Here is a 27,775-nt window from a genome sequence, read left to right on the forward strand (position 1 = left end):
GATTTTTTAAAAAGGAGTAATACATATATCAGAAGAACTAAACAGAGTTGAGAAATAAAACAATACACATTTGGGAACTTATGTGACAAAAGTGACATTTAATTGAATTAGAAAAGGGTATTCATTTAACGACTGGTGCTGGCAAATTAGCTATCCAAATGGAATATACGAACTGATTCCATCTCATACCATAAACCAAAATAAATTCCAGTTAGATTAAAATTTAACTTTAAAAAATTGAAACAATAAATATATTAAAAATAAATTTAAGGCGTATTTGTTTGAACATGAAATGAGGAAGTCACTAGGCAAGACAAGACACTCAGAACCTGTAAAGGAAAAAGGCAGATATATCTTAATAGATGATTTTTTAAAAATCAAATGTGAAGACATCTTTCAGAAGTCAAAATATAGAGATAGATGAAATATAGTTACAATACAGGTTAATATTCACAAATTAGTAAGAAAGACAAACCACCTAAAGGAAAAAAAGGGCAAAGGATATGAAAAAGTTTAAATATATATTTCAATGGCCAATAAGAATGAAATAATGTTCAGCCACTAGTTGTCAGGAAAATGCACATCAAGGCAAACTAGATATCCTTGTGTTTGGCCCTCAGAATGGGGTAAATTTAAAAAAAAAATCCAATGTGGAACAGGATTTTGGAAGAAGCCTTTTTATATGTTGCTGGTGGGAGTTCCAATTTTACAAAAGCTTTGGAAAGTAGTTTGGTGGTATGTATTGAACTTAAAAGCATCATTCCTGCACGTAATGATCACTCAGGTGACAGCCTCTAACCACAATTTAGAAATCAATAACAAAAAAGGGAAGATGAGGTGGGAGGACTACTTGAGGACTGCTTGAGGCCAAGGAGTTCAAGACCAGCCTGGGCAACATAGCAAGACCCCAATCTCTACAAAAAATTTAAAAATTAGCTGGGCAAACCTGCCTGTAGTCCTAGCAACTTGGGAGGCTGAGGTGGGAGGGTCACTTGAGCCTAGGAGGTTGAGGCTGCAATGAGCCATGATGGTTTCACTGCACTCCAGCCTAGGCAACAGAGAGAGATTCTTGTATCTTTAAAACAAAAATCAGCCTGGGCAACATAGTGAGACCCCGTGTCTACACAAAATAAAAAATTAGTGGGTGTGGCAGCACATGTCTATAGTTCCAGCTACTTGGGAGGCTAAGTTGGGAGGATCGACTGAGCACAGGAGGTTGAGGCTGCAGTGAGCCATGATCGTGCCACTGCACTCCATCTCTGGGCGACAGAGTGAGACCCTGTCTCAAAACAAAATAAAACCGAACAGCAGCAACAACAACAAAACATGTGACACGGAGCTAAAGTGTTCTTAGAGAAAAATTTATAAACTGAATGTTTATATTATAAAATAAAATGACTGGATAGTAAGAGATAAGCATTAAATTCAGGACTTCAAAAATGAGAACAAAAGAAAAAAACAGAAAAGAAATAACGAAGTTAAGGGCAGATATTAATGACAGAGAAACAAAGATACAGGAGGACCAACAAAGTCAAAAGTAGGTTTTTGAAATAACCTCATCTCAGACCTAAAGACCACCTATCACTGACCCCAGGAAGCTGCATATCTGATTCCACGGCCCCCCATCATTAGTCCCAAATAAACGCATCACTCACCCAGCAGAAACCTTGGTCACTCACCCAATAAACCCCACCCCACACCTCACAGACCTCCAGTAGTCACCCTGCACAGCCCCTTCTCACCCCCACGGACTTCTCATCACTCATCTCACATATACCTTATCACTCACCCTAGAGACCCTGTATCACTCACTCCACAGACCCCCTTATCATTCACTCCGGTGTCCCCAACACTCATCCCACAGGCTACCCATCAACTTTCTCTAGTGATCCATCACTCACCCACAAACCCCAATCACTCATTCTGCACCTCCCTATAAATGACCCCAGAGAAGCCTCCTTACTCACCCTACTGAGCATCATCGAGTACAAAATCCATGTCATAACATCCCCATAATTATCTCAATGCTTGATCCATGTCATAACATCTTCACATTTATCTCAATGCTTAAGTGGCCCTAAGTCCGTCTGTTAAACTCACTCCCAGAGCCTTAAGTCCCGAAAACTGCTTCGAGGAACCCCGGCGCTTCTGGGCTTGACCTGCACATGCTTAGTGTCAGCTCCGAAGCGGCCGCTCGCCCACAATTACACCTGGTGCCCTTACACCGCGCCGGTGCGTGCGTGCCCGTGCGCGTGCGCGTGCGCGTCGAAGGAGAGGCGGGTTTTCCAATTTCCTTCAGTGACTGTCAGGCAAGGAACATGGCTGTCCCCTGGGAGTGTCTCTACGGGAGCCGCCATCTTGGAAGGGCGGTCATTTCTGCCGCGGAGCCCGCGGTCCCCTACTCGATATACCCCTGTGGGATTTTCCAGTGGCCGAGGCACTGGGCCATGGAATGTACCACCAGGCTTCTCCCCTCCGCCGCAGCCTCTAGGAATCAGTCACCTCCGACGCCCCGGCGGGCGAGGCGCTTTGCCTCTTCCGCCCTCAGGGTGCCCTCGGCCTCAGGCCGTCCCCACCGGGGAGCCTCCGTCTCTTTAAATATCGCCCAGCCCCCACCTCCAGGAGCAGGTCGCGAGACGCCCCCGCCCCCGCCCCCGCCCCCGCCCCCGCCCCCGCCGCCGCACTGCTCTGTGGGAGGCGGCGACCCCTCTCCTGCGGCGGCCGGGACCCCGCGCCCGCCCCGTCTGGAGCCCACCTGGCGGCCCCACTGGCTACAGCTCCGACCTGGGCCCCGGCCGGCTGCGGGAAACGCTGGCGTCTCGGCTGTCACCGAACCTGTGCAGTTGCCGCGGGGGGAGTCGTGCGTGTCAGATTTAGGCCAGGAAGCGGAAGTCACCGGCAGCGAGAGTTTAACCTCTGTGGGCGCAGAGAGTTGCGGGGATTCAGCGCCCGGGACCGTGGATCTGTGCAGGGAGTCATAGGTGTGTGTGACATCAGTGGTGGAGCATTTTGGCTCGTTTTCACAATTCAGTCATTATCCTTTCTGCTTTCCTCCTGGAAGCATTAAGGTTGAAGTTTTCTTCTAAAGATCCAAGTTTTGATTTGTTGTATTAGCTCGGATTTGTTTGATTTTTGTTTGTGTTCGGTTTCAAGTGCTGATTTGTAACTCTTCCCCCCCCCCCCACACACGCCTTTTGACCCCTGAATTATTTAAAAGTCCATTGTCGGAGTGGCAAACATCCTCCGAGACTCCAAGGGCAAGGCCATGGGCGCTTTATTCCGGCTGCTGCTCCAGGAACGTGGGAAAGCAGTGGAGTTTTATTCTAGGGGAAGGAAACAAAGGCGGCCGAGTGCCAGCTGCACGTTTGGTGGGATTTGGTCATCAGGGGTGGACATGCTGCCCAATGTAGCTGTGGGCAGTTTAACCCGGCTTGGTCCGTCGCGTCCTGTTCTAGGAATCGATTATTCAAAGAAGGAATTTAGAGGGACTGCAGAAAATGTTACAGGTCTTAACACCATTTTGCATTTCCGCAAACGAACAAGAAGTTAATCCCTGTGTTAGCGATTTCTAAGCCCATTTGCCTTGTGGCCCAAGAACGTTGAGCTTGAAATTTGATGAAACTTGCCTTAAGGCTCAAGTACGAGGCCAGCTTTCAAAAATGGTTTTGTGCCTTGATTGGATTTATCGTACTCTACGGCTCTATTGGTTCAAGCTTATGCGTTGGGCCTTTTAAAATGTGTGTTTCCTGATAATTCCTGCCTAGTTGTTGGATTTATCGTACTCTACGGCTCTGTTGGTTCAAGCTTATGCGTTGGGCCTTTTAAAATGTGTGTTTCCTGATAATTCCCTTCAGCTTGTCAACTGGGGGTGATGTGGGGGGGAGAAAGAGAGAGAGGAGAGAGAGAGACTGTACTTGCAGGTTTTCCTTGTGCTATTCAATGTTTTGCTTCCTATGTTTTGAAGTTTTATTATTAACTGCAGGTATCGGTGTTTCATTACTGAATAGATATAGCCAAATTCCTTCCCCCAAAAGATTATAAAGTTTCCTAGTCCTACCAGCAAAATCATTAAGTTCATTAAGGCAAATCCCCTCTAGCGCTGGATGTTGATGCTGTCTTTAATTTTGTGTTTTTCTGACTATTTGTGCAATTGAGGATTGTTTTGGTCTATTGGCCATTTGGCTTTTCTCTTTTGCAAATGTTCATATCCTTTGTCCAGTTTTCTTTGGGATGATTTTTCCTTTTCTTATCAATTTGTAAACAGTGTACAAATTGCATTGTACATTAGGGATATTAACAGTCTGTCAGTTACACTGTACATTAGGGATATTACATTAGAGATATTAACATCTTTGTCCATTAAGGGTATTAACCATCTGTCAGTTACATTGCAGTATTTTTTCCCAAACTCTTTTTGTCTTTTGCATTTTATGTTTTTTTAAATGTGCAATTAGAAAAATTTTATGTGGGCTGGGCACAGTAATCCCAGCACCCATCTCTACTAAAAAAAAAAAAAAAAAAAAAAAAAAAATAGCCAGGCTTGGTGTTGGGCGCTTGTAATCCCAGCTACTCGGGAGGTTGAGGCAGGAGAATCGCTTGAACTTGGGAAGTGGAGATTGCAGTGAGCTGAGCTTGGGCCACTGCACTCTAGCCTGGGTGATAGAGCAAGACTTCATCTCAAAAAAAAAGAAAGAAAAATTTTATGTGTAATATGTAACTAGTGAAACGTAGCCTCTGATCAGATATGTCTAAACTTTCTTTTATGGCTTTTGTATATCCCATCTTGCCTAGTTTCCATTCCCTATTCCAGATAGAAAGATAATCTTAACATGTATTTCAGTGTTTTTATTGCTTTAATTTTTTCTACTTTAATCTAGTTGGAATTTACTCTGGTATATGGTATGAAATCAAGATCAAGCTTGAACAAGAAGCCTGTGTCACACTTTTTTCTGTGTCAAATAAAAAGAGACTTTAATTAGAAAGACAGACTATTGCAAAAGGGAGAATGCTCCCATCTCAGAAACCTGAGAGCATTTTGAAACCAAACAGAAAAAGGCTTTTCTTGTAGAGAGTAAGGAGGCAGGCAGAGATAAGCAGAATCTGTGGAAAGGAAGCTGCACAAACAAGGGGGAATGGCCAGTGGGGTCTGCCAGGAAATTGTCCCACAGTGATGCGCCCATTCCCAGGAGAAGCTGAGAAGCAGGGTCCGTTGGGAGGGGAGGAATTTCGACTTTTTTTGATGCTTGCCCAGGCTTCGGGGCAAGCAGAGTTAGGAGCTTGTAGGAAAGAAGCCTGGTTCAAGTTTGGCTAAAGAGCATTTTATTCCGATTGATCAGTGGAGACAAGCAGTTAGGCTTGTCATCTATGAGGCAAAGAATGGGAATTTGGAGAGTGGGTGTCTGGCCTTCTCATAGGTAAACAGGGGACATCCGTGACTTCTAAGTCATATGGGGAAGGATGGTTCTTTGCAGTAAGCCATTTTCCCTTTAGAGTAAGGGGATTTCTTGACCTGCACTGCTCACTAGGAGAGGTAAAATTCAGTATTGCCAGTTGGCACCATTTATGAAACACACCACCTTGTAACCACTGAATTAAATATTGCTTCTGTCATATAAGGTCACAAATATACTTAGCTTGACCTGAACTCTATTTTGTGTCTGTAATCTATTTGATTTCAAGGGATTTTTGTTCTTGCAAATTTATTTTCTAGGAATTCTCTGAAGTTTAAAATCATTTAATCAAGTTTCAAAATGAATGCTACCAACCCGTCCCCCAGCCCCTGCAAAAAAAACAAAAACACAACAAAACTAAATTGTTGTGACTGGGCGAGGTGGCTCATGCCTATAATCCCAGCATTTTGGGAGCCCAAGGTGGGCAAATAACTTGAGGCCAGGAGTTGGAGACCAGCCTGGCCAACATGGCGAAACCCTGTCTTTACTAAAAAATAAAAAAATTAGCCACCTGTGGTGGCAGGCACCTGTAATCCCAGCTACTTGGGAGGCTGAGGCAGGAGAATTGCTTGAACCCAGGAGGTGGAGGTTGCAATGAGTAGAGATCACGCCACTGCACTCCAGCCTGGGCAACAGAGTGAGACTGTCTCAAAAAAAAAAAAAAAACAAAAACAAAAAACAAAACCCTCAACTATTGCTGGGTGAGGTGGCTCACACCTGTAATCCCAGCACTTTAGGAGGCCCAGGCAGGCAGATCACTTGAGGTCAGGAGTTTAAGACCAGCCTGGCCAACATGGTGAAACCCCATCTCTAATAATAATACAAAAATTGGCACAGTGATGCACGCCTGTAATCCCAGCTACTCGGGAGGCTAAGGCAGGAGAATTGCTTGAACCCGGGAGGCAGAGGTTGCAATGAGCTAAGATCGTGCCACTGCACTCCAGCCTGGGTGACAGAGCAAGACTCTGTCTCAAAAAAAAAAAAAAAAAAAAACTATTATGATTTTGATTGGAATTATATTTACATTAATATAATAGTTGGGGAGATTTAACGTTTTTATTACATTAAGCCTTTCTTTGTATCTAGGGATTTTATGTGTCTGATTACGTCTTATATGCTGCAATGATATTTATAATTTTTCTTCTTATAAATCCATCATCTTTTTATCTTTTTTGGTTAAATTTATTTTTCGCATATTTATATTTTTGTTGTCGTTAAGACTTATTTTTGCTAGTCCCATCTGCTTACTGCTAGTATAGGAATAACATATTTTTATAATTTTCTCTTTTATTTTTATTTTTTGAGACAGGATCTTGCCTTGAAGGTCACTGGCATGATCACAGCTCACTGTAGCCTCAACCTTCCAGGCTCAAATGATCCTCCTTCCTCAGCCTCCCAAGTAGCTGGGACTACAGGTGTGCACTACCAGACCCAGCTAATTTTAAAATTTTTCTGTAGAGATAGGTTCTCCCTATGTTGCCCAGGCTGGTGTCAAACTCCTGGACTCAAGTGATCCTCCCACATCAGCCTCCCAAATGGCTGGGACTACAGGTGATAATTTTATCTTGTATCCAACTCCTTATCAAGACTATCTACCTATTCTGGTAGCTTCTTATTACAGTTTTTTCCTAGGTTTTCTAATTGTACAGTCGTATCAGATATAGATAATATTTCCTATCTGACATTTGATATGATTATTTCTTCTTTTTTCTCTGTATTAGCTGTCTAATAAGGTAGCCTCTAAGCTCATTGGCTATTTATTTATTTTTTTATTATTATTTTTTGAGACAAGGTCTCACTCTGTCACCTAGGCTGGAGTGTAGTGGCACGATCTCTACTCACTGCAGCCTCTACGTCCCAGGCTCAGGTGATCCCCTCACCTCAGCCCCCCAAGTAGCTGGGACTATAGGCGTGTACCACCACGTCCAGCTAATTTTTGTATTTGTAGAGACTCGATTTCACCATGTTGCCCAGACTGATCTCAGACTCTTGACCTCAATGGATCCACCTGCCTTGGCCTCCCAAAGCGCTGGGATTACAGGCATGAGCCACCACACCTGGCCTGCTGTTTAAATTTAAGTTAAATAAAACTTAAAATTCGGTTTCTCGGTTGTCTGGCCACATTTCAAGTGCTCAGTACCCACATATGGCTAGTGGCTACTGTATTGGATGATGCTAAATATAAAAACATTTCCATCATTGCAGAATGATGGACAATGCTGTATTGGACAGTGCTGAAATAGAGCCTTAGTTGTATTGGACAATGCTGAGATAAAGCCTTCAAAATAATGTTGAGTAATAGATGTGATAGAAAACACCCCTATCTTGTTGCTGGTGTTCATGGAAATGATTTAACCATTTTACCATTTAGTATAAAGTTTTCTGGCAAATTTTGGAAAATAGTGTTGTCCATTTTAAGTAGTTTTCTTTTTTTTTTTTTTTTTTTTGAGACAGAGTCTCGCTCTGTTGCCCAGGCTGGAGTACAGTGGTGCCATCTCAGCTCACTGCAGCCTCCACCTCCTGGGTTCAAGTGATTCTCATGCCTCAGCCTCCTGAGTAGCTGGGACTACAGATATACATCACCATGCCAGGCTAATTTTTATTTTTATAGAGATGAGGTCCCAGTCTGGTCTCAAACTCCTGGCTTCAAATGATCTTCCCACCTTGGCCTCTCAAAGTCCTGGGATTACAGGCGTGAGCCACCCTGCCCCTCCAGTCTCTTTATTTTATTATTATTGTTATTTTTAGACTGAGTCTCACTCTATTGCCCAGGCTAGAGTGCAGTGGCGTGATCTCAGCTCACTACAACCTCCGCCTCCTGGGTTCAAGTGATTCTCCTGCCTCCGCCTCCTGAGTAGCTGGGATTACACGTGCCTGCCACCATGCCCGGCTTATTTTTGTATTTTTAATAGAGACAGGGTTTCACCATGTTGGCCAGGCTAGTCTCGAACTCCTGACCTCAGGTGATTCACCTGCCTCGGCCTCCCAGAATGCTGGGATTACAGGCATGAGCCACCACACCCCACCCCAGTCTCTTTATTTTAAATGTGCTTCTAGGCTGGGCATGGTGGCTCATGCCTGTAATCCCAGCACTTTGGGAGGCCGAGGTGGGCGGATCACCTGAGGTCGGGAGTTCGAGACCAGCCTGACCAACATAGAGAAACCCTGTCTCTACTAAAAATACAAAATTAGCTGGGCGTGGTGGCAGATGCCTGTAATCCCAGCTATTTGGGAGGCTGAGGCAGGAGAATTGCTTGAACCCAGGAGGCGGAGGTTGCAGTGAGTCGAGATCACGCCATTGCACTCCAGCCCGGGCAACAAGAACAAAACTCAATCTCAAAAAAAAAAAAAAAAAAGTGCTTCTAGTAAATAACACATAACTTTTGTTTTATAACCCAATGTTACAGTCCCTCTCTTTTATGGGAGAACCCAGTCCATTCAGTTTATCAGTGATATGCCTGTTTTTGTGTGTTCCATCGGACTTTGTTTCCTTTTTTCGATTTTGTTACTGTTTCCACCTTTTCAATTTCCTTACATTTGTTGGCTCTCTCAAGCTTCTGTTTATTCCCCTTCTCCCTCCCTTAGTAATTTGGAAGTTCTACTCTGCTTGTCAATTCTTCTGATGATTATCTTTCCATTCCTTATAAGCATAATTCACATTTTCTTTATTGGTAGATTAAGCACACACATGGGCGCACATACACACACACACACACACGCACACACACACACAGATGTGTTACTGGCCTTTACTCCTAATTTCTCAGGAGAATGAACCATTTAGAATGTTTTTACCTCTTCATTCTGCCCTCACCCAAAATTTCTGTTCTTTTCTGAGATCTTTTTTTTTTTTTTTTAATTAGAAGAGACGCTGGAAGCCTGATGGCAGCAGCGTAGTTTTCACTCTCTTGTTATGCCAGCATACAGACAGAGCAACCAGATGACAAAATCAAAACCCATGGATAATATTTACGGTGAGGCCAGTAGACACAGTGTCCCTAGTGTGGCAGATTTTCTGCAGATAGGGCTGCCAGCTGTATTTCCAACCCTGTATGTGTTTGCCACCCACCCATCAAGACATGGAGCCTATTTTTTCATCCTTTGTGTCTGGGCTGGCCTTGTGTTCCATTTGACCAATAAGGTATGGTAGAAATGGCATTCTGGGACTTCTGAGCCCAGCCTTAAAAGACATTGAACTTTTGCTTTAGTGAGAGGGGAATCTAGATACCCTGTAAAGAGGTCTGTGCTGTCCTTCTGAAGACAGAGGTCCTGGAAGATGAGACACTTTTTAAAAATAGGTCATGCAGCGTTGTGACAGCCATCCGGCTAGCTCAGTCGGTAGAGCATGAGACTCTTAAATATAGGCCATGTACATAACTGAGGCCCCAGCTGGCAGCTAGCACTGAGGTCCCAGTCATATGATGAAATTATCTTGCATCCTCCAGTACCATTCCAGCTTCTCCAGGCATCATATAGAGAAGAAACAAGTCTGGGCGTGGTGGTTCACACCTGTAATCCCAGCACTTTGGTAGGCTGAAGTGGGCAGATCATCTGAAGCAGTGAAGCAAGGAGTTGAGACCAGCCTGGGTAGCAAAGCAAGACCTCATCTCTACTAAAATATATTAGTCAGGCACAGTGGCACATGCTGGTAGTCCCAGCTACTCGGGAGGCTGAGGCGGAAGGATTGCTGTGCCCAGGATTTTGAGGCTACAGCGAGCTGTGATTACACTACTACACTCCAATGGTCAACAGAACAAGATCCCACCTCTTAAAAAAAAAGAAGAAGAAGAAGAAACGAGCCATCCCCACTGAGCCATGCCCAGATTCGTGAGCAATAAAATAGTTATCAACCCACTAAGTTTTGGTGTGGTTTATTTACACAGCAATAGATAGCTGAAATATCCATGAATATCAAAATACACATGAGTAAGGACAAGTCACCAACAGCCACAACAACTTCATGGTACAATTATCTGTATAGGAAAAAGCAGGGGGAAGTAAGCAGCATTTGCCAGACCTGAGAACACAATACCAAAACAGCCAATGGGCATGGCAGACCAACTTGAATTCAGCAGCTGAAACTGGGAGGAATTTTGCAAAATTCAGCAACGAGTGTGAGGGATCTGCAGAAAGGTTGGAAGGGGTTGGAGCAGACTATAATAATTCCTAGGAACTCTTTTTTCTTTTCTTTCCTTCTTTTCTTTTTTTTTGGGACTGGGTCTTGCTCTGTCACCCAGGCTGGAGTGCAGTGCCATGATCTTGGCTCACCTAAGCCTCAACCTCCCAGGCTCAAGCAATCCTCTCCCTGCAGCCTCCCGAATAGCTGAGACTACAGGCACATGCCATCACACTGAGCTCATTTCTTAAATTTTTAGTGGAGACAAGGTCTAGCTATGTTGCCCAGGCTGGTCTTGAACTCCTGAGCTCAAGTGGTCCTCCTGCCTCAGCTTCCCAAAATGCCAGGATTACAGGTGTGAGCCACCATGCCCAGCCTTCTATGAACTTTTAAGACGGACTGTGCTTGGGGGTTCCCAGGACCAATCTCAGGTTCACTGATTGACTATGAAGGACTCAGAATTCAGCAATGGAAAAGGGTACATAGGGCAGAGTCCAGGGGAAACAAGGATCAAGCTTTGGGTTCTCCCTTCTTGGTGGAGTCATAGGGCCACTGCTTAATTCTCCTAGCCAGATGTGGGGTAACATACATGAAGTATTACCAACCGTGGACTCTCACTTGAGCCTCGGTGTCTGTGGTTTTTATTTGGAGTCAGTTTCAGGCATGGCCAACTACCTGTGTGGTTGACCTTACTCAGTCCTTCCAAGGTTCACGCTGATACTGCACAGCTCAAGACTCACCAAAAATCACAGCTATCTGGCATGGCTCATGCACTCAAGTAAACAAAGATTTCTTAACAGGCAGTATATTCCAAGGGTTTAGAGCAGTGGTCCCCAACCTTTTTGGCACCAGGGACCAGTTTTGTGGAAGACAATCTTTCCATGGACATGGAGCGGGGGGGGATGGTTTCGGGATGAAACTGTTCCATCTCAGATCACCAGGCATTAGATTCTCATAAGGAGTGTGCAACCTAGATCCCTTGCATGCGCAGTTCACAATAGTTTGTGTTCCTATGAGAATCTAATGCTGCCACTGATCTGACAGGAGGTGGAGCTCAAGCAGTATCACTCCCTTGCCTGCTGCTCACCTCCTGCTGTGTGGCCCAGTTCCTAACAGGCCTTGGACTCATACTGGTCTGTGGACTGGCAGTTGGGGACCCCTGACTTACAGGTTATATCCCAGGAGCTGGGGCAAGGGCCAAACCTTTCCTTGGAGTGCACAAGGTTTAAACAACCCAGACCTCCTAAGTTAATTCTTTACTGTATGATGATATACCAGGGCTCTCTTCTAGGACAGCAGAGCACACTAAGATACTGCTGGGAGTGAAACAAAAATTGAGTAGGATAGAGAAATAGTAAATGTAATTTTTTTTGTTTTGTTTTTTTCTGAGATGGTCTTGCTCTGTTGTCCAGGCTGGAGTGCAGTGGTGTGATCATAGCTCACTGCAGCCTCATCCTCCCCAGGCTCAAGTGATACTCCCACCTCAGCTTCCTGAGTAGCTGAGACTACGGGTGCATGCCATCACAGCTGGCTAATTTTCTGTATTTTTTTGTAGAGATGGGGTTTCACTGTGTTGCCCAGGCTGGTCTCAAACTCCTGGGCTCAAACAGTCCACCCACCTCGGCCTTTGAAATTGCTGGGATTATAGACATTTGCCACTGTACCCAGCCTCTCATGTTTGTTTTGTTTTGTTTTTATTATTATTTAATTGACAAAGAAAAATTGTATATATTTATGGTATTAATAGAAGTAGAGGGAAAAAAACAGTCTTTCTTTCTTTCTTTTTTTTTTTTTTTTTTTTTTTTGAGATGGGGTCTTGCTCTGTCTCCCAGGCTGGAGTGCAGTGGCGTGATCTTGGCTCACTACAACCTCCACCTCCCGGGTTCAAGTGATTCTCCTGCCTCAGCCTCCTGAGTAGCTGGGATTACAGGCATCTGCCATCATGCTCGGCTAATTTTTGTATTTTTGTAGAGATGGGGTTTTACCATGTTGGCCAGACTGGTCTTGAACTCTTGACCTTGGGTGATCTGCCCACCTCGGCCTCCCAAAGTGCTGGGATTACAGGCATGAACCACCACGCCTGGCCAAAACAGTGTTTCTCTTACCCAAACACAGCCAACACAACACTTCTGACATTAGATTCTCCAGTGGATGCCACCTGGGTATCCTCCAATTCAATTCTGACGCTACCTGAAAATACTGCCATTAGAGGGCTCAATACCACAAGACTGCCCCCACTGCAGATGCCAATTGTAAGTCCCAGGTTGTGACCTACACGTCTGACCAACCAGCTATAAATCAATGACCCCCTCTTTAGGTTCAATTAATTTGCTAGAGCAGCTCCTAGAATTTAGGGAAATATTACTTACATTTACCTATTTATTATCAAGGATATTACAAAGGATGCAGATGAATAGCAGATGGAAGAGATGCATAGAGTGAGGAATGGGGAAAGGGGTGCAGAGCTTCCATGCCCTCTCTAGTCATGCCACCCTCTAGGAATCTCACTGTGTTCAACTATCTGGAAGCTCATCCAAAGCCAGTTCTTTTGGGCTTTTATGGAAACTTCATTATGTAGGCATGATTGGTTATATAATTGGCCATTGGTGATCAAGTCAACATTTTGCCCTTCTCCCCTCCCCAGAGTTTATGGTGAGTCTGCAAGTCTCAATCCTATAATCATGCCTTGGTCTTTCTGGTGACCATCCACCATCCTGAGGCTATCTGGGGGCCACCAGTCATCATCATCTCATTAGTGTAAAAAGTCACTCATCACTCTGGAGATTCCAAGGCTTTTAGGAACTCTGTGCCAGGAAATGGGGAATGTATTAGACTGTTCTTGTACTGCTATAAATAAATACCTGAGACTGGGTGATTTATAAAGAAAAGAGGTTTAATTGGCTCACAGTTCCACAGGCTGTACAGGAAGCATAGCGGCTTCTGCTTCTGGGGAGGCCTCAGGAAACTTACAACCATGTCAGAAGGCAAAGGGGAAGCAGGCATGTCTTACATGGCCAGCGCATGAGGGAGAGAGGGTGGAGGTTCCACACACTTTTAAACAACCAGATCTTTTGAGAACTTAGCACCAAGGGGATGGTGCTAAGCCATTCATAAGAAACTGTCTCCATGATCCAGTCACCTTCCACCAGGGCCCTCTTCCAATATTGAGGATTACAATTCAACATGATATCTGGGCAGGGACACAGATCCAAACCATATCAGGTGATGAAGACCAAATATATATATATCTTATTATAAATCATAATATCATGGGTGCACAACATGATGTTATGAAATATGTATACATTGTAGAATGGCCAAATCAAGCTGATTAACATATATATAACCTCAAATATTTATTTGTTGTGAGAGCACTTAAAATCTACTGTCAGCAGTTTTCATGTATACAATACATTGTATATTAGTCTGTTTTCATGCTGCTATAAAGAACTGCCTGAGACTGGGTAGTTTATAAAGGAAAGAGGTTTAATTGACTCACAGTTCTGCATGGCTGGGGAGGCCTCAGGAAACTTACAATCATGGCAGAAGGTGAAGGGGAAGCAAGGCACCTTCTTCACAAGGCGGTAGAGAGAAGAAGTGCTGAGCAAAGGGGGAAGAACCCATAATAAAACCATCAGCTCTTGTGAGAACTCACTCACTATCATGAGAACAGCATGGAGGAAACTGCATGTGATTCAATTACTTCCACTTGGTCTCTCCCTTGACACACAGGGATTATGGGGATTACAATTCAAGATGAGATTTATGTGGGAGCACAAAGCTTAACCATATCAATTGTTATTAACTATAGTCACCATGTTGTACAATAGATCTCTTGAACTTGTGTATTCATTTCCTTTGGCTACTGTAACAAAATACCTTAAACTTGGTGGCTTGAAACAACAGAAGTTTATTTTCTCACAGTTATAAAGGCCAGAAGTCTGAAATCAATATCACTGGGCCAAAATCAAGTATCAGCAGGGCTCTGCTCCCACCAGAGGCTGCCAGGATTCCTTGGCTTATGGCCACATCACTCCAGCCTCCGCTTCTGTAGTCACATTGTCTTCTCTTTTGTGCCATCTCCTTCTACCTCTCTCTAATAGGAACACTTATGATTGCATTTAGGGCTCATCTAGATAATTCAGGTGATCTCCTCATGGCAAGTTCCTTAACTTAATCACATCTGCAAAGTCCTTTTTTTGGCCAAATAATATAGCCAAATATGCCAAATTATGGCCAAATAATATATCTTTTAGGGAGTCATTATTCAACCTACACAATCCACTCTGTGGTTCCCAAACATTGATGTTCATCCCACATACAAAATACATTCACCCTATCCCAACACCCTCAAAAGTGTCAACTCATTACAGCATCAGCTCAAGTTCAAAATCTTAGCTAAATATCATCAGCTCAGAAGTCTCAAATCTCATCATGTAAATCAGGTTTCAGTGAGACTCTATGGCAACCCAGGGGACTATTCCCCTTCATTTGTGGACCTTGTGAAACAAGAAAATGAGTTATCTATTCCCAAAATACAAGCATGGGACAGGCATCGGATAACAGTTACAGACATTCTCATTCTAAAAGGGAGAAAAATTGAAGGAATTAAGAAGTCATAGTTACCAAGCCACTTTGAAACCCAGCAGGGGAGATTCCATTAGGGTTCAAGGCCTTGAAATAATCCTCTGTAGTTCATGAATTGACACTATGGGCCCAAAACTCCATCCTTTTTATTGAAGGGTAGCTCAGCTTTGAAGCTTAGTAGTTTTATTGCCTGCAGAATTTTTGGAATCTGGAAGCCTTCCTTCATTTCATTCCATCTCTGTCTCTCAGTATAAGCTGGCAATGTTTCTGCTAGCATAACATTCTTTGAAAACCTTGTGGATCTCCTGTATATATCACAGGGATTCACACCATCAGGCAAGAGGGCCACAGGCTTTTCCTCGTTAATCTCATTTCTACTCCTGGCTTCTGCTGTGAAGATTGAGGGGATCCATGAATTACATGCCTAATCTCTGTGGTAGTAGCAAAAGGTTACCCAGCCATACCTTTGTTCTCTCCAGAGCATGCTTTCCTAAAAGCAAATGTCCTAATTTTAGTAGCTTTGGCAACGTGGATAGGCTAAGAATTTCCCATATTATCAACTCCTGATTCTTTCTTCTTTTCGTTTTTCTTTTTCTTTTTCTTTTTTTCTTTTTCTTTTTCTTTTTTTTTTTTTTTGAGACGGAGTCTCGCTCTGTCACCCAGGCTGGAGTGCAGTGGCGCAATCTTGGCTCACTGCAATCTCTGCCTCCAGGGTTCACGCAATTCTCAGCCTCCCGAGTAACTGGAATTACAGGTGCGTGCCACCACACCTGGCTAATTTTTATATCTTTATTAGAAATGGGGTTTTGCCATGATGGCCAGGCTGGTCTTGAACTCCTGACCTCAAGTGATTCTCCCTCCTTGGCCACCCAAAGTGTCGGGATTACAGGCGGGAGCCACCGTGCCTGGCCCTGATTCATTTTTGCTTAGCAGTTCTTCCCTCAGTTTATCACTTTCCTCTCATCACATTTTACCATAAGCAGCAAGAAAAAACCAGGCTGCACTTCAACACTTTGCTTGGAAATCCCCTTAGCTAAATATGCAAGTTCACTGCTTATAAGTCTGCTTTTAACATAACTGTAGGACACAATTAACTTAATTGCTAAGTTTTCTGTCACTTTATAATGAGGATCACCTTTCCTATAGTTTCCAATAAGATTTTCCTTCTTAGCCCTCACCAGCAGCACTTTTAATGGTCATATTTATACTAACATGCTTATGATGATACATGTCTTCTCTAAGATGATATAGACTTTCTCTACCATCTTCTTTACTTCTTCTGAGTCCTCAACCAGCAGTGCTTTCAACATCCATATTTCTACCAACAGGGTGTTTTGGGTAATCTAGGAGTTTTCTATAATGTTTCTCAACATTCTTCCAGCCTCTACCTATTATCTAATTACTCTATTCCAAAGCCACTTCCACATTTTTGGGTATTTTTTACAGCAACACCCCACTTTTGCTACCAAACGTTTCCTATTGCTAGTGTAACAAATTACCACAAACTTGGTGACTTAAAACAACAGAAATTTATTTGTTCACAATTCTAGAGGCTAGAAATCTAAAATCAGTATGGCTGGGCCAAGATCAAAGTGTTGGCAAGGTCGTACTCTCTTCATTCCTTGGCTCTTCCAGCTGCTGGTGGCCGCTGGCATTCCTTGGCTTGTGACCACAACACTCGAATCTATGCCTCTGTATTCATATTTTCTTCTCCTATTTGTGTCATCTTCCTCTGCCTCCCTCTTATAATGACACCTGTGATTGCATTTAGGGCCTATGTTAATAATCTAGAATAATCTCTCCATCTCAAAATCTTCAACTTAATCACACCCCAAAAGTCCTTTTATCATATAGTAACATACACAGGTTCCAGAGATTTCTCTTGGGGAGTCATTATTCGGCCTACCTCAATAAGGGAAGAGACTGTCTAAATAAAAGTGGGGAAACAGAGCCAAGAATCTCAGAAACAAGCTTCCATAATTTTTAGCACTATGCAAAAACAACAGAAGAGGGAGCTCTGACATTTGAAAAGCTACCCTGAACCCCCACCTCCTTCTGAAAGTTCAGGAAATTCGATATAAAGAAGAGCAATGGAAATATACAGAGGACAAATCCCATACAATATTGCTGTAAGAATAAAAGAATAAGGGGTAGAATACCATTCTTGGACACAATGAAAGAATGCCAAAAACACATGCTCACAGAACGGATCAAAATTATAGCCAACTATTTTGAACAAGCTAAACAACATTAAGAAAATGATGCAAGACAATGAAAGAATAACATAAATAAGAACTAGAAAAACTCATGATAGATCTCAGAAAATATTTGGAAATAAAAGAAAAAATCTTTCAGAATAGAAAATTAAACTGCAAGGAACACAGAGCAAATAAACATAACACGTGATGGCTTAAAAGAAATAGAAGGTGGAAAGGATGAATATATTTTTTAAAAAGCAAAAGAATAGTATTTGAGGACAAATGGCAAATATCAAAGTTATAAAAAGAAGATCCAATTCATATACCCTAGGAGTTCTTGAAGAAAACAAGGGCAAAAGGATGAAAACAAATACTAAAAACTATAATTCAAGAAAACTTCCTGGAATTAAAAAAGAATTGAAACTACATACTGAAAGAGCACATCAGACTTCCTTTTGCTTCTGGCCAAGATGGAGTTACAGAAACCAGATTTACTCTTCCACTTGAAACAACTACAAAAATGATAAAATATATGAAACAATGGGGCTGGCCGTGGTGGCACATGCCTGTAATCTCAGCACTTTGGGAGGCCAAGGCGGGCAGATCACTTGAGGCCAGAAGTTTGAGACCAGCCTGGCACATGGCAAAACCCCATCTCCGCTAAAAATACAAAAAATAGCCGGGCAAGGTGGTACACACCTGTAGTCCCAGCTACTCGGGAGGCTGAGGCATAAGAACTCCTTGAACCCAGGAAGCGGAGGTTGCAGTGAGCCGAGGTTGCAGTGAGCCGAGATTGCACCACTGCATTCCAGCCTGGGTGACAGAGTGAGAGCCTGTCTCGAAAAAAAGAATTAAAAAAGAAAAGAAAAGAATGCAGGTCTGAAAAATATCTCAAGCACCAATCTTAGGTTTTACAATAGTGATGTTATCAAAAGGAGCAATTGCAGAGGTTAGGAATTTTGTGACCTCCGGCCACATGACTTCTAAACCAGAATTTCTACTCTTGTGGCTAATTTGTTGGTTTTACAAAGGGTGTTTGGTCCCCAGGCAAAAAGGGGGTTTGTTTTGGGAAAGGGCTGTTACCATCTTTGTTTCGAAGTTGAACTATAAACTAAGGCTGGGCACAGTGGCTCATGTCTGTAATCCCAGCACTTTAGGGGTTGAGGTGGGTGGATCACTTGAGGTCAGGGGTTTGAGACCAGCCTGGCCAACATGGTGAAACCCCGTCTCTACCAAAAAATTAAAAAATTAGACAGGCATGTTGGCACACGCCTGTAATCCCAACTACTCGGGAGGCTGAGGCGGGAGAATTGCTTGAACCCGGGAGGCAGAGGTTGCAGTGAGCCAAGATCGCACCATTGCACTCCAGCCTGGGTGACAGAGTGAGACCCTGTCTCAAAAAAAAAAAAAAAATATATATATATATATATATATACAAACTAAATTTTTCCTATAGTTAGCTTGGCCTATGCCCGGGAATGAACAAGGGCAGTTTGGAGGTTAAGGGCAAGATGGGGTCGGTTAGGTCAGATCTCTTTCACTGTCATATTTTTTTCAGTTATAATTTTTGCAAGGGCATTTCAGTATTGTTATTCAGAGACTGGATAACGTGGGTGCCTAGAAAGGGATTAACAGAGCAGGCCTGAGACTGTTATGCTGAGAAAAGCTTGTTCTCAAGGTTTGCCCTTGGCTGGTGTCTGGGAACTTGGATTTCTGGAGGGTTCCCACTTTTCCCTAACTGATAAGGGTGTCTCACTGTGTCTGTGTTGTGCTGACAGTCTGGTTTATGCTGGCCATCTGCCTCTCTTCTAGGAGTCTGAAATATTAGTGCGTGCTAGGCAGAGGGCACCTAGTGCCTAACTCCCAATAAAAACTTTTGACACTGAGTCTCTAATGGGCTTTTCTGGGCAGAAACATGACACGCTTGTTGCTGCATTTTTGATGCTGGGGGAGGGTGCACTATGTGGGAGCCTTCCTGGGAGGGAAGAAGAGGGAAGAGGGATGAGTAAATCATGCCTGGGTCGCTATGGAGTTACCTATGGTGTAAAACAGCAGCTGACCTGCTTGCTATCTCTTATGAGAGGTAGAAGTTACCCGTGGCATTTGAAAATGATAAATCCAGTCATAAACAGTTGGCTTGCTGGATCTCCTGGCTGCTTTTGGCCATGCTGGCTAAAGATAGGAAGAAGTGCAGCTCAAAGGATGACTTTGGTTTTTGTTCTCTCCTCCAACTGGGAGGAAAAAGGACCCAGACATTCCCCTCAGTGAGCTTCCTATGCACTAAAGACAGGCCGGGTGCAGTGGCTCACGCCTGTAATCCCAGCATTTTGGGAGGCCAAGGTGGGCAGATTGCTTGAGGTCACAAGTTTGAGAACAGCTTGGCCACCATGGTGAAATCCCGTCTCTACTAAAAATACAAAAATTAGCTGGGTGCGGTGGCATGCACCTGTAGTCTCAGCTACTCAGGAGGCTGAGGCAGGATAATGGCTTGAACCCAGGAGGTGGAGGTTGCAGTGAGCTGAGATCATGCCACTGCACTCCAGCCTGGGCGACAGAGCGAGATTCTGTCTCAACAAAACAAAACAAAATAAAACCAACGAAAAGACAATAACAGTTCATTGGAGTTGCTCTCTCTTCTAGGTGGGAGGGGGAAGGGTCAGAAAATTTCTGAAGGCAGGTTTTGGGTGAATCAAGAATGTTCAAAGTTTGCATTGCTCGCTCCTCCAAGTGGAAGAAAAATAGTTAAATCAGTTCCCAGGGCTGGAGCAAGGCTTTAGATAAACCAGAAGGGGAGAAACAGTAAAAAACATTCCCCCCAAACAAGAAAACCACTCTAGCCTTTTCTACAGCTTAGTAGCTGCCTCTGCAACTCAAAGCCCTCCTTACACTGCAACCTTCATCTCCCAGCTGTAATGTTAACCTTGTAAATGCTGTGTGGAAACTAAAGCAACTCCATCTTGGATGCTAATCCATGATGTTGACTTCAGATTAACTCCAGTGCCAGGAAGGCTTCTCAGATTTCCAGTCTAGCTATCTTTCCTTGTGTAAGAGCACATACTTACCATAAATCCTGCCCGTAGGTCAAAATAACCTCAATGTGATCGTTCTTCAATTCTACACATCACTTCTGAATCACCCCTTCCCTATGGTATATAAGCCCTGAGTCTGGGGGGTGATGGCACAGGGATCCACTTTGTCCTCTTACCGCTGCCTGAGACGCAGACATGGCTTCTGTTTGCAAGTCCCTATTAAATGTTTCCTTCTAAGAAATTGGATATGTCAGCCTCTTTCTTTGGCCTCTCAGCTTCCTGGGACTTTGGGGGTAGTTTTGTATAGACCTGCTCACTGTGGAACATGCTGATTTTACAGCTAGGGGTTTGGGGAAAACAGAGGGGAATGTTTATTCAAAGGCTTTGTATTTTGTGGCTGTCGCATCTGGGTGTATGATAAAATTTGATGTAAAATGTTATCTGCTTTATTTGATCAACGTTAGACAGATCATCCTAATAGGGAAAGCTGCAAAGAAAAAAAAAACAGTGTTCGTGGAATCAGAGCTCCCTTGCTTTTTGCTGCCTGTGGGTGGATTGCAATTTAAACTCTTTGAGGATTGGAAACAGAACAAGTCTCCATAACCACTGATTTTTGCCCACTGGAGCCTCTGGAAAAAGGGAGAGAACATAAAAAGAGAGGCAATCTCCGAGTAGAAACATGCTTTGGGAGTTTTCAAAAACAGCTTTTAGTTTGCTAATGTGCTCTTGCTGCCATGAACTGCCTGACCCATAGAGGCTAATGGTTTTCAGCTTGCTGTGCATATATTTGAGTAGGTCTATTTGGCCTCTAAAATGAACAAGATAAAAAGGAGTTTTAGAAAAGTCTTGTTTGTCACTTGGGCTTGGTACACAGCTGTCTGGCTCTTCCTTGTATCAGCTTTGCTGCTACTGAAGGAAAGCCAGGGGCTTTTTAAAAATCCCAGATTCATAGATCCTAATTGCCTGTGCCTGCCTCTGAGCTGAAACTTGATGCTGTCTTCTGCAGCTGTTTCAGCCTTGCGGTGAGCTGTGCAGAACTGAAGGCTCATCTCAAAGAACAGGACTCAGATTCTGAATTGTTGCCCATTTAAGACAGCCTCTGTGGGGCTATAAATGACAAAAATACAGACGCTGACCGGACTGTCTGGGTCACATAAAAATGCCAACAGGAAAGAGTGTGTTCTCATGAGACCATCTAAAATTGGGTGGCTGAGTGGCTCTAGATTTCTGATACAGAGACTAATCGCATTCCTAACTTGTGATTTCTCTTGAAAGCTTCAGGTCGGGGAAGGACACATAACAGAGAATGTGACCCCTTCACCTACTTCACAGATTGGACTGGTGCCCCTCTTTGAGATGTCTCATTGCTGTTGACTTGTTGCATCATTCAGCTTTCAGGATTAGATGCAGTTTGTGCCAATGGACTGATAGCCTGACTCTATTTCCCTCACCTTTCTTTTCTTTCTTTCTTTTTTTTAGACAGGGTCTCACTCTGTCACCCAGGATGGAGTGCAGTGGCACGATCATGGCTCACTGCAGCCTCGACCTCCCGGGCTCAGGTGATCCTCCTACCTCAGCCTCCCGAGTAGCTGGGACTACAGGCTCGTGCCACCCAGATAATTTTTTTTTTTTTAAGAGATGGGGTTTCGCCATGTTTCCCAGGCTGGTCTCTAACTCCTGAGCTCAAGCAGTCCGCCCACCTTGGCCTCCCAAAGTGCTGGAATTACAGGCGTGAGCCACTGAGCCCAGCCTACTACCCTCACCTTTCTCCTAGTGCACACATCTTAGTAAAACAGTTTGATTATTCAGTGTAGCTGTCCCCAGCAAGAGATTGATTTTTTTTTCCTAGGCTGCTCACTGGGTAAATGATGAGGAGGAAAGGAATGGGAAGTTAATGGAAACCTATTTTGAAAAAATTGGAAAGTTCAGGATTCTTCCTGACCAATTTCTGGACATGATATGTCTTTCTGGTTAAATTGCATAAAAATATTTTCCTGGAAAAATGTTTCTTTCCTTCTAGCATATAACCCTTCCAGACAAATGGTCTGGATGAGAGTAAAATGATTGGGAAATATGAAGTCATGATTACTGAATGAGACTCACTGATTTTTTAACAATGGAGAAAAAAGAAAAGCCCATGGAGGTGCCAGGGTATAGAGAGTGTATTAATGATCTTTGTTTTTTCAGAACTGCTCCTGGCAGCTTTCCCCTCTTTCTGTAGAAGAATGCCCCATGTTTCATTTCCAAGCTGCTGTGAGTGCTTTGAATGTAAATTGGCTGCTGAGCCTCTGATCACCCCTGACAGCACTGACTATGACACAGCAGGGGTGGCACCTGCTCCTGTGCTTTGCCGGCGGAACACCTGCAGATGCCATCCACACGCATGAGAGGGATGAACTGATGTCATGGATAAGCAAAACTGAGGGAACCTGACTACCTCTGGGCAGTCCCGCTGAAACCAAGGACCAAACTGAATTATTTGGATTAGACTCAGTGGGAGTTTTCCCCATGGGAGGCCACACTGGGAACCCTGTTAACCTGCCCTGGCTGGCTAATGTATGCCCTGCTTGGGGTACCTGAACAATTGTAAACTCTTGGTTTCCAGGGCTATCACCTGTTCCCTCTGGGATTGTACTTGCATGTGCACCCTAACTGTCCTGACTCTGCCTCAGCCTGGAAGACATTGACATCAGCTTCAGTTTACTGGCCAGAGTGGTGCTGAGTCTGAATTGATGTGGCAGGCTGGGCAAAAAGGGGTTAATACAGAAATTTAAGGAAGAAGCCCCCTGACTTTCAAAGATGAACTTTTGTGGTTAATGGATGTTTTTTTTGCTTTGTGTGTGTATTTTGAGACAGTGTCTCACTCTGTTGCCCAGGCTTTAGTGTAGTGGTGTGATCAGCTCACTGCAGCTTCAAACTCCTGGGCTCAAGTGATCCTCCCACCTCAGCCTCCCAAGTAGCTGGGACTACAGGCGCATGCCACCATGCCCAGCTAAATTAAAAAAAAATTTTTTTTGTGTAGAGATGGGGGGTGTATTAGGGTTCCCTTAGAGGGACGGAACTAATAGGATATATGTATATATTTATAGGCTGTCTTCAAGCTGAGGAACAAGGAAAGCCAGTCTCAATCCCAAAACTGAAGAACTTGGAGTCCGATGTTCAAGGGAAGGAAGCATCCAGCACAGGAGAAAGATGGAGGCTAGGAGGCTAGGCCCATGTTGTTCTTTTCTCATTTTTCTGCCTGCTTCATATTCGATGGAAGCTGATTAGATTGTGCCCACCAGATTAAGGGTGGATCTGCCTTTTCCAGCCCACTGACTCAAATGTTAATCTGTTTTGGGCAACACCCACACAGACACACCCAGGATTAATATTTTGTATCCCTCAATCCAATCAAGTTGACAACTCAGTATTAACCATCACAGGGGGTCTCACTATGTTGGCCAGGCTGCCCTCCAACCCTTGGGCTCAAGCAATACTGCTGCCTTGGCCTCCCAGAGTGCTGGGATTACAGGTGTGAGCCATTGTGCCCCACCTGGAATTTGTTTTAACTGGCTAAATCCAGGACCCCTGGAGGGTATAAGTGAGGTTAAATCTGCAGGGTGGTCTCACCTGGCTGCATGGGGTCCTACTGATAATTTTGCTGTGAAGATGCCAGGGCCAAGGGGTGGACTAAGCAGAAGGGGGTTAACATAGCAGTCCTGCAACTACTATCCTTTGAAAGTCCTGCTTACAAGCTTGGCCCTTGGCTGGCAACTGGCAACTTGGATTTCGGGAGTATTCCCAGAATTCCTTAACAGATAAGGATGGCTTACTGTTCCCAACCTGTTCATGCAAACAGTGGTTTCTGCTGATCACTGGCTTTCATTCTGGGAGCCTGGAATTTTCGTAAGCACTAGGTAGAGGGTGCCTAGTGACCAGCCGCCAATGAAACCTTTGGGCACCAAACCTCTAATGGGCTTCCCTGGGGAGAAACATTATACATGTGTTCCTGGATTTTTGTTGCTAGAAGGATAGCTCTGTGCAAGCCTCCTGGGAGGGGGAGACAGCATGAGGAGGCCTGTGTACAGCATCCTTCACACTCTGCCTCTGTCTTTTTACCTTGATGATTCTGTTACATATCCTTTTGCTGTCATAAACCTTAGCTGTGAGGACAATTATATGCTATGCTCAGTGCTATGAGTTCTTCCAGCAAGTCACTGAACGTGGGGGTTGGCCCTGGGACCCCCCAACAGAATGGGATAAAGTAAATTAATAATTATGAGATATTCCAATTCTATCATCCCTGCGTCTTTGAGAACCTGTAATTTTGTTGTGAGAGAAATGGAATGCAGGCCAGGTGTGGTGGCTCATGCCTATAATCCCTGTACTTTAGGAGGCTGAGGCGGGTGGATCACCTGAGGTCAGGAGTTTGAGACCAGCCGGGCCAACATGATGAAACCCCGTCTCTACTAAAAATACAAAAAATTAGTCAGGCATGGTGGCGGCCGCCTGTGATCCCAGCTACTCAGGAGGCTGAGGCAGGAGAATTGCTTGAGCCTGGGAGGCGGAGGTTACAGTTAGCTGAGATCACGCCACTGCACTCCAGCCTGAATGACAGAGTGAGACTCCGTCTCAAAAAAAAAAAAAAAAAAAAAAGAAAGAAAGAAATGGAATACAGATACAATATAAAAGAGAGCTTAAGGAAAAAAAACCCCTATATTCCTGAATTTGAGTTGGGCATATCAATATGATCTCACAAGAGTTTATTTTTAAAAAGAATGTGACACACACACACACACACACACACACTTCATAGCTCTGTCTGCTGAAGAGGCCTACAAACAACAACCAACACAGCAGTAATGAGCAACTCTGGAACCCAAATTGTGGCCTTGACATTCCATTTCCCATGAAAAGGAATCAGTACCAGATCTGGCACTGGAAATGTACAAGATAATCCTGGAATCTTGTCATAAGAGCAGATAGTGAGAAAGCTGTTAATATCTATTAGGGTCAAGTCAAAAGGATGTGGGAGCCAACTCCAGGAGTCTCTCACGGGCCGCAGATGAGATAATTTGAGCTTCAAGAAGTTAATAAATGCAATTTGACTGAAACCTGCCTAATATGCTTAAATTCATGAGTTCACAATGATCTTTTTAAAAATAGTTACCTTTGGGGAATGATAGGGAACCAAATCATTTTCTTGAAAACTGATAAACGGACAAAGAATAAAGCATTTATGTTGCCTTTCCTAAATAAGCTGTAGTATCAGTAACCAAATGATAAATGAACAAAAGCATCTCTATAAAATTGTTGCAATTAATAAATGAAAAAGAATTGTTGGTTGGAATTTGTATATCACCATTTTGCAACCACCAATAAATTTCATGGATCTTCTAGGCATTGAAGCATCTCAGCTGCTAACATCATAAGAGTGACAACCAGACATTCTGTGCCCCCTGATGAGAGCACATGTAGTCTTGCTAAAGGAATTAAGCTTGAACCAGATCTGGTCCCTGCATTGACCTGCCAATTTGCAGGAAACATGGAGTACAGAGAAATATATTGCCATGCGCATGCAATCACCCAAATCCAGGCTGTGAAAAATCCAGATTTGAGTGAGGACCTTGAAAGTAAAGGAGACTTAAAAAATGAATCATTTTTTTTTTCATGAGCAAGACTAACATATAATGTTTGAGGATGTACACTTGGGTGATATAATTATAAAGAAATGCAAGGAAGTAATTACTATAAAGTCAAGGTCAAGGTTGGTGAGTTGAAATTGGATGGGGCTTCTGGGTTGGCTGGCAAAGTTCTTTCTTGAATTTGGTGGTTGTTACAAAGCTGTTTGCCTTGTAAGAACCAGTTAAGCTACACTTTGATGTTACACGGCTATATGTAGCTATATTTTATTTTACTTTAATAAAAATAAAGTCCTGAGCTGTTACTGTTTTTTTCCTTATGGTAGAAAATATTTATTTCAAATGCCCAGTCATGGCTGGGCGCGGTGGCTCACGCCTGTAATCCCAGCACTTTGGGAGGCCGAGGCGGGAGGATCATTTGAGGTCAGGAGTCTGAGACCAGCCTGGTCAACATGGTGAAAGCCTGTCTCTACTAAAAATACAAAAATTGGCTGGGCGTGGTGGTGGGTGCCTGTAATCCCAGCTACTCAGGAGACTGAGGCAGGAGAATTGCTTGAGCCTGGGAGGCAGAGGTTGTGGTGAGCAGAGATCGCACCATTGCGCTCCAGCCTGGGCAACAAAGCAAGACTCCGTCTCAAAAAACAACAACAACGACAAACCCAAATGCCCAGTCATCATCCATTTAGATTCAATTTTATGCATATGTTGCAAGAGTCACTGTTTGATATTATTTTATTACTAGTTTGAGATTTCTCTTCTAAAGTGAGAGAACTTTGTTGATTATTTGCCTTAAGTCTAGAACATTACTGGTAACTTCTCTATACAGTATTCTTTGTCGAAAAATATCTTTGCATTGACTGATAAGAATTTTCATACTTATTTTTAAGATGAAGTGAAAATGAAGCAACTTTTTAATATTCTCATGCCTAAAAAGAGTAAGAGCTGGAGTTGAAACTGTCATTAATTCTACCCAGAATGTCATTTGTATTTCCAGTATTCCATCATGACTAAAATCTAGAGTTAATTCTCACTGAACTTTGTATACTGTATTGTATGTAGCATAGTGGCCTATATCAAATTTACCAGGCAAATATATCTTTTAAACATTTTAATTGTGGTAAAATATACATAACATAGAATTTACCATCTTAACCATTTTTAAGTATACAGTTAAGTAGTATTAAGTATGTTCACATTGTTGTGCAACCAATCTCCAGAACTTTTTCATCTTGCAAAACTGAAACTCTGTACCCCTTAAACAACAACTATTCATTTCCCCTCCCCAGCCCCTGGTAACCACCATTCTACTTTCTGTCTCCATAAATTTGACTACTTTAGGTACTTCGTATAAGCAGAATCATACAGTAGTTGTCTTTCTGTGACTGGCTTATTTCTTTTAGCATAATGTCCTAAAGGTTCATCCCAGTACAATTTTTATTTTATTTATTTATTTTATTTTTTTGAAACGCAGTCTCACTCTGTCACCCAGGCTGGAGTGCAATGGCAGGATCTTGGCTCACTGCAACCTCTGCCTCCCCGGTTCAAGCCATTCTGCCTCAGCCTCCCAAGTAGTTAGGATTACAGGCATCCGCCACCATACCCGGCTAATTTTTGTATTTTTAGTAGAGATGGGGTTTCACCATGTTGGCCAGGCTAGTCTCGAACTCTTGACCTCAAGTGATCCGCCTGCCTTGGCTTCCCAAAGTGCTGGGATTACTGGTGTAAGCCACCTCGCCTGGTCACAATTTTCTTTTTTTTAGAGATAGTCTCA

General features: G+C 43.5%; 2 protein-coding genes across 8 annotated transcripts in view; one reads left to right on the top strand and one right to left on the bottom strand.

Moving 5' to 3' along the window:
* Window positions 1–2,864, bottom strand: part of ZNF41 (zinc finger protein 41) — a 42,693-nt gene extending 39,829 nt beyond the window's left edge. For 2 of the 7 annotated variants that reach the window (XM_063721010.1, XM_009234755.4), the window contains exon 1: window positions 2,756–2,864. Coding sequence is in view for 1 of the 7 variants with exons in the window: in XM_054544074.2 (XP_054400049.1) it covers window positions 1,968–2,003 (36 nt within the window). In the remaining 6 variants the exon portion in view is untranslated. 7 annotated transcript variants of the gene reach the window in all.
* LOC129052813 (uncharacterized) lies at window positions 2,166–26,259 on the top strand. The gene is made up of 3 exons (XM_054544173.1): window positions 2,166–2,454; window positions 2,610–2,981; window positions 22,568–26,259. The coding sequence occupies exons 1-3, from the start codon at window positions 2,166–2,168 to the stop codon at window positions 22,765–22,767; spliced, it is 861 nt and encodes a 286-aa protein (XP_054400148.1). The 3' UTR covers window positions 22,768–26,259.
* The last annotated feature ends 1,516 nt before the right edge of the window (window positions 26,260–27,775 follow it).

This window comes from Pongo abelii, chromosome X (genome assembly GCF_028885655.2).
Source record: "Pongo abelii isolate AG06213 chromosome X, NHGRI_mPonAbe1-v2.0_pri, whole genome shotgun sequence".
Classification (NCBI taxonomy): domain Eukaryota; kingdom Metazoa; phylum Chordata; class Mammalia; order Primates; family Hominidae; genus Pongo; species Pongo abelii.

Excerpts from the sequence above, each read along its gene's own strand:
- LOC129052813 (XM_054544173.1), top strand. The coding sequence starts at position 2,166 with ATGCTTAGTGTCAGCTCCGAAGCGGCCGCTCGCCCACAATTACACCTG. Across the intron at positions 2,455-2,609 it reads GAGGCACTGGGCCATGGAAT|CCCCCACCTCCAGGAGCAGG; the intron begins GTACCACCAGGC and ends AATATCGCCCAG. Across the intron at positions 2,982-22,567 it reads ATCTGTGCAGGGAGTCATAG|AACTGCTCCTGGCAGCTTTC; the intron begins GTGTGTGTGACA and ends TTGTTTTTTCAG.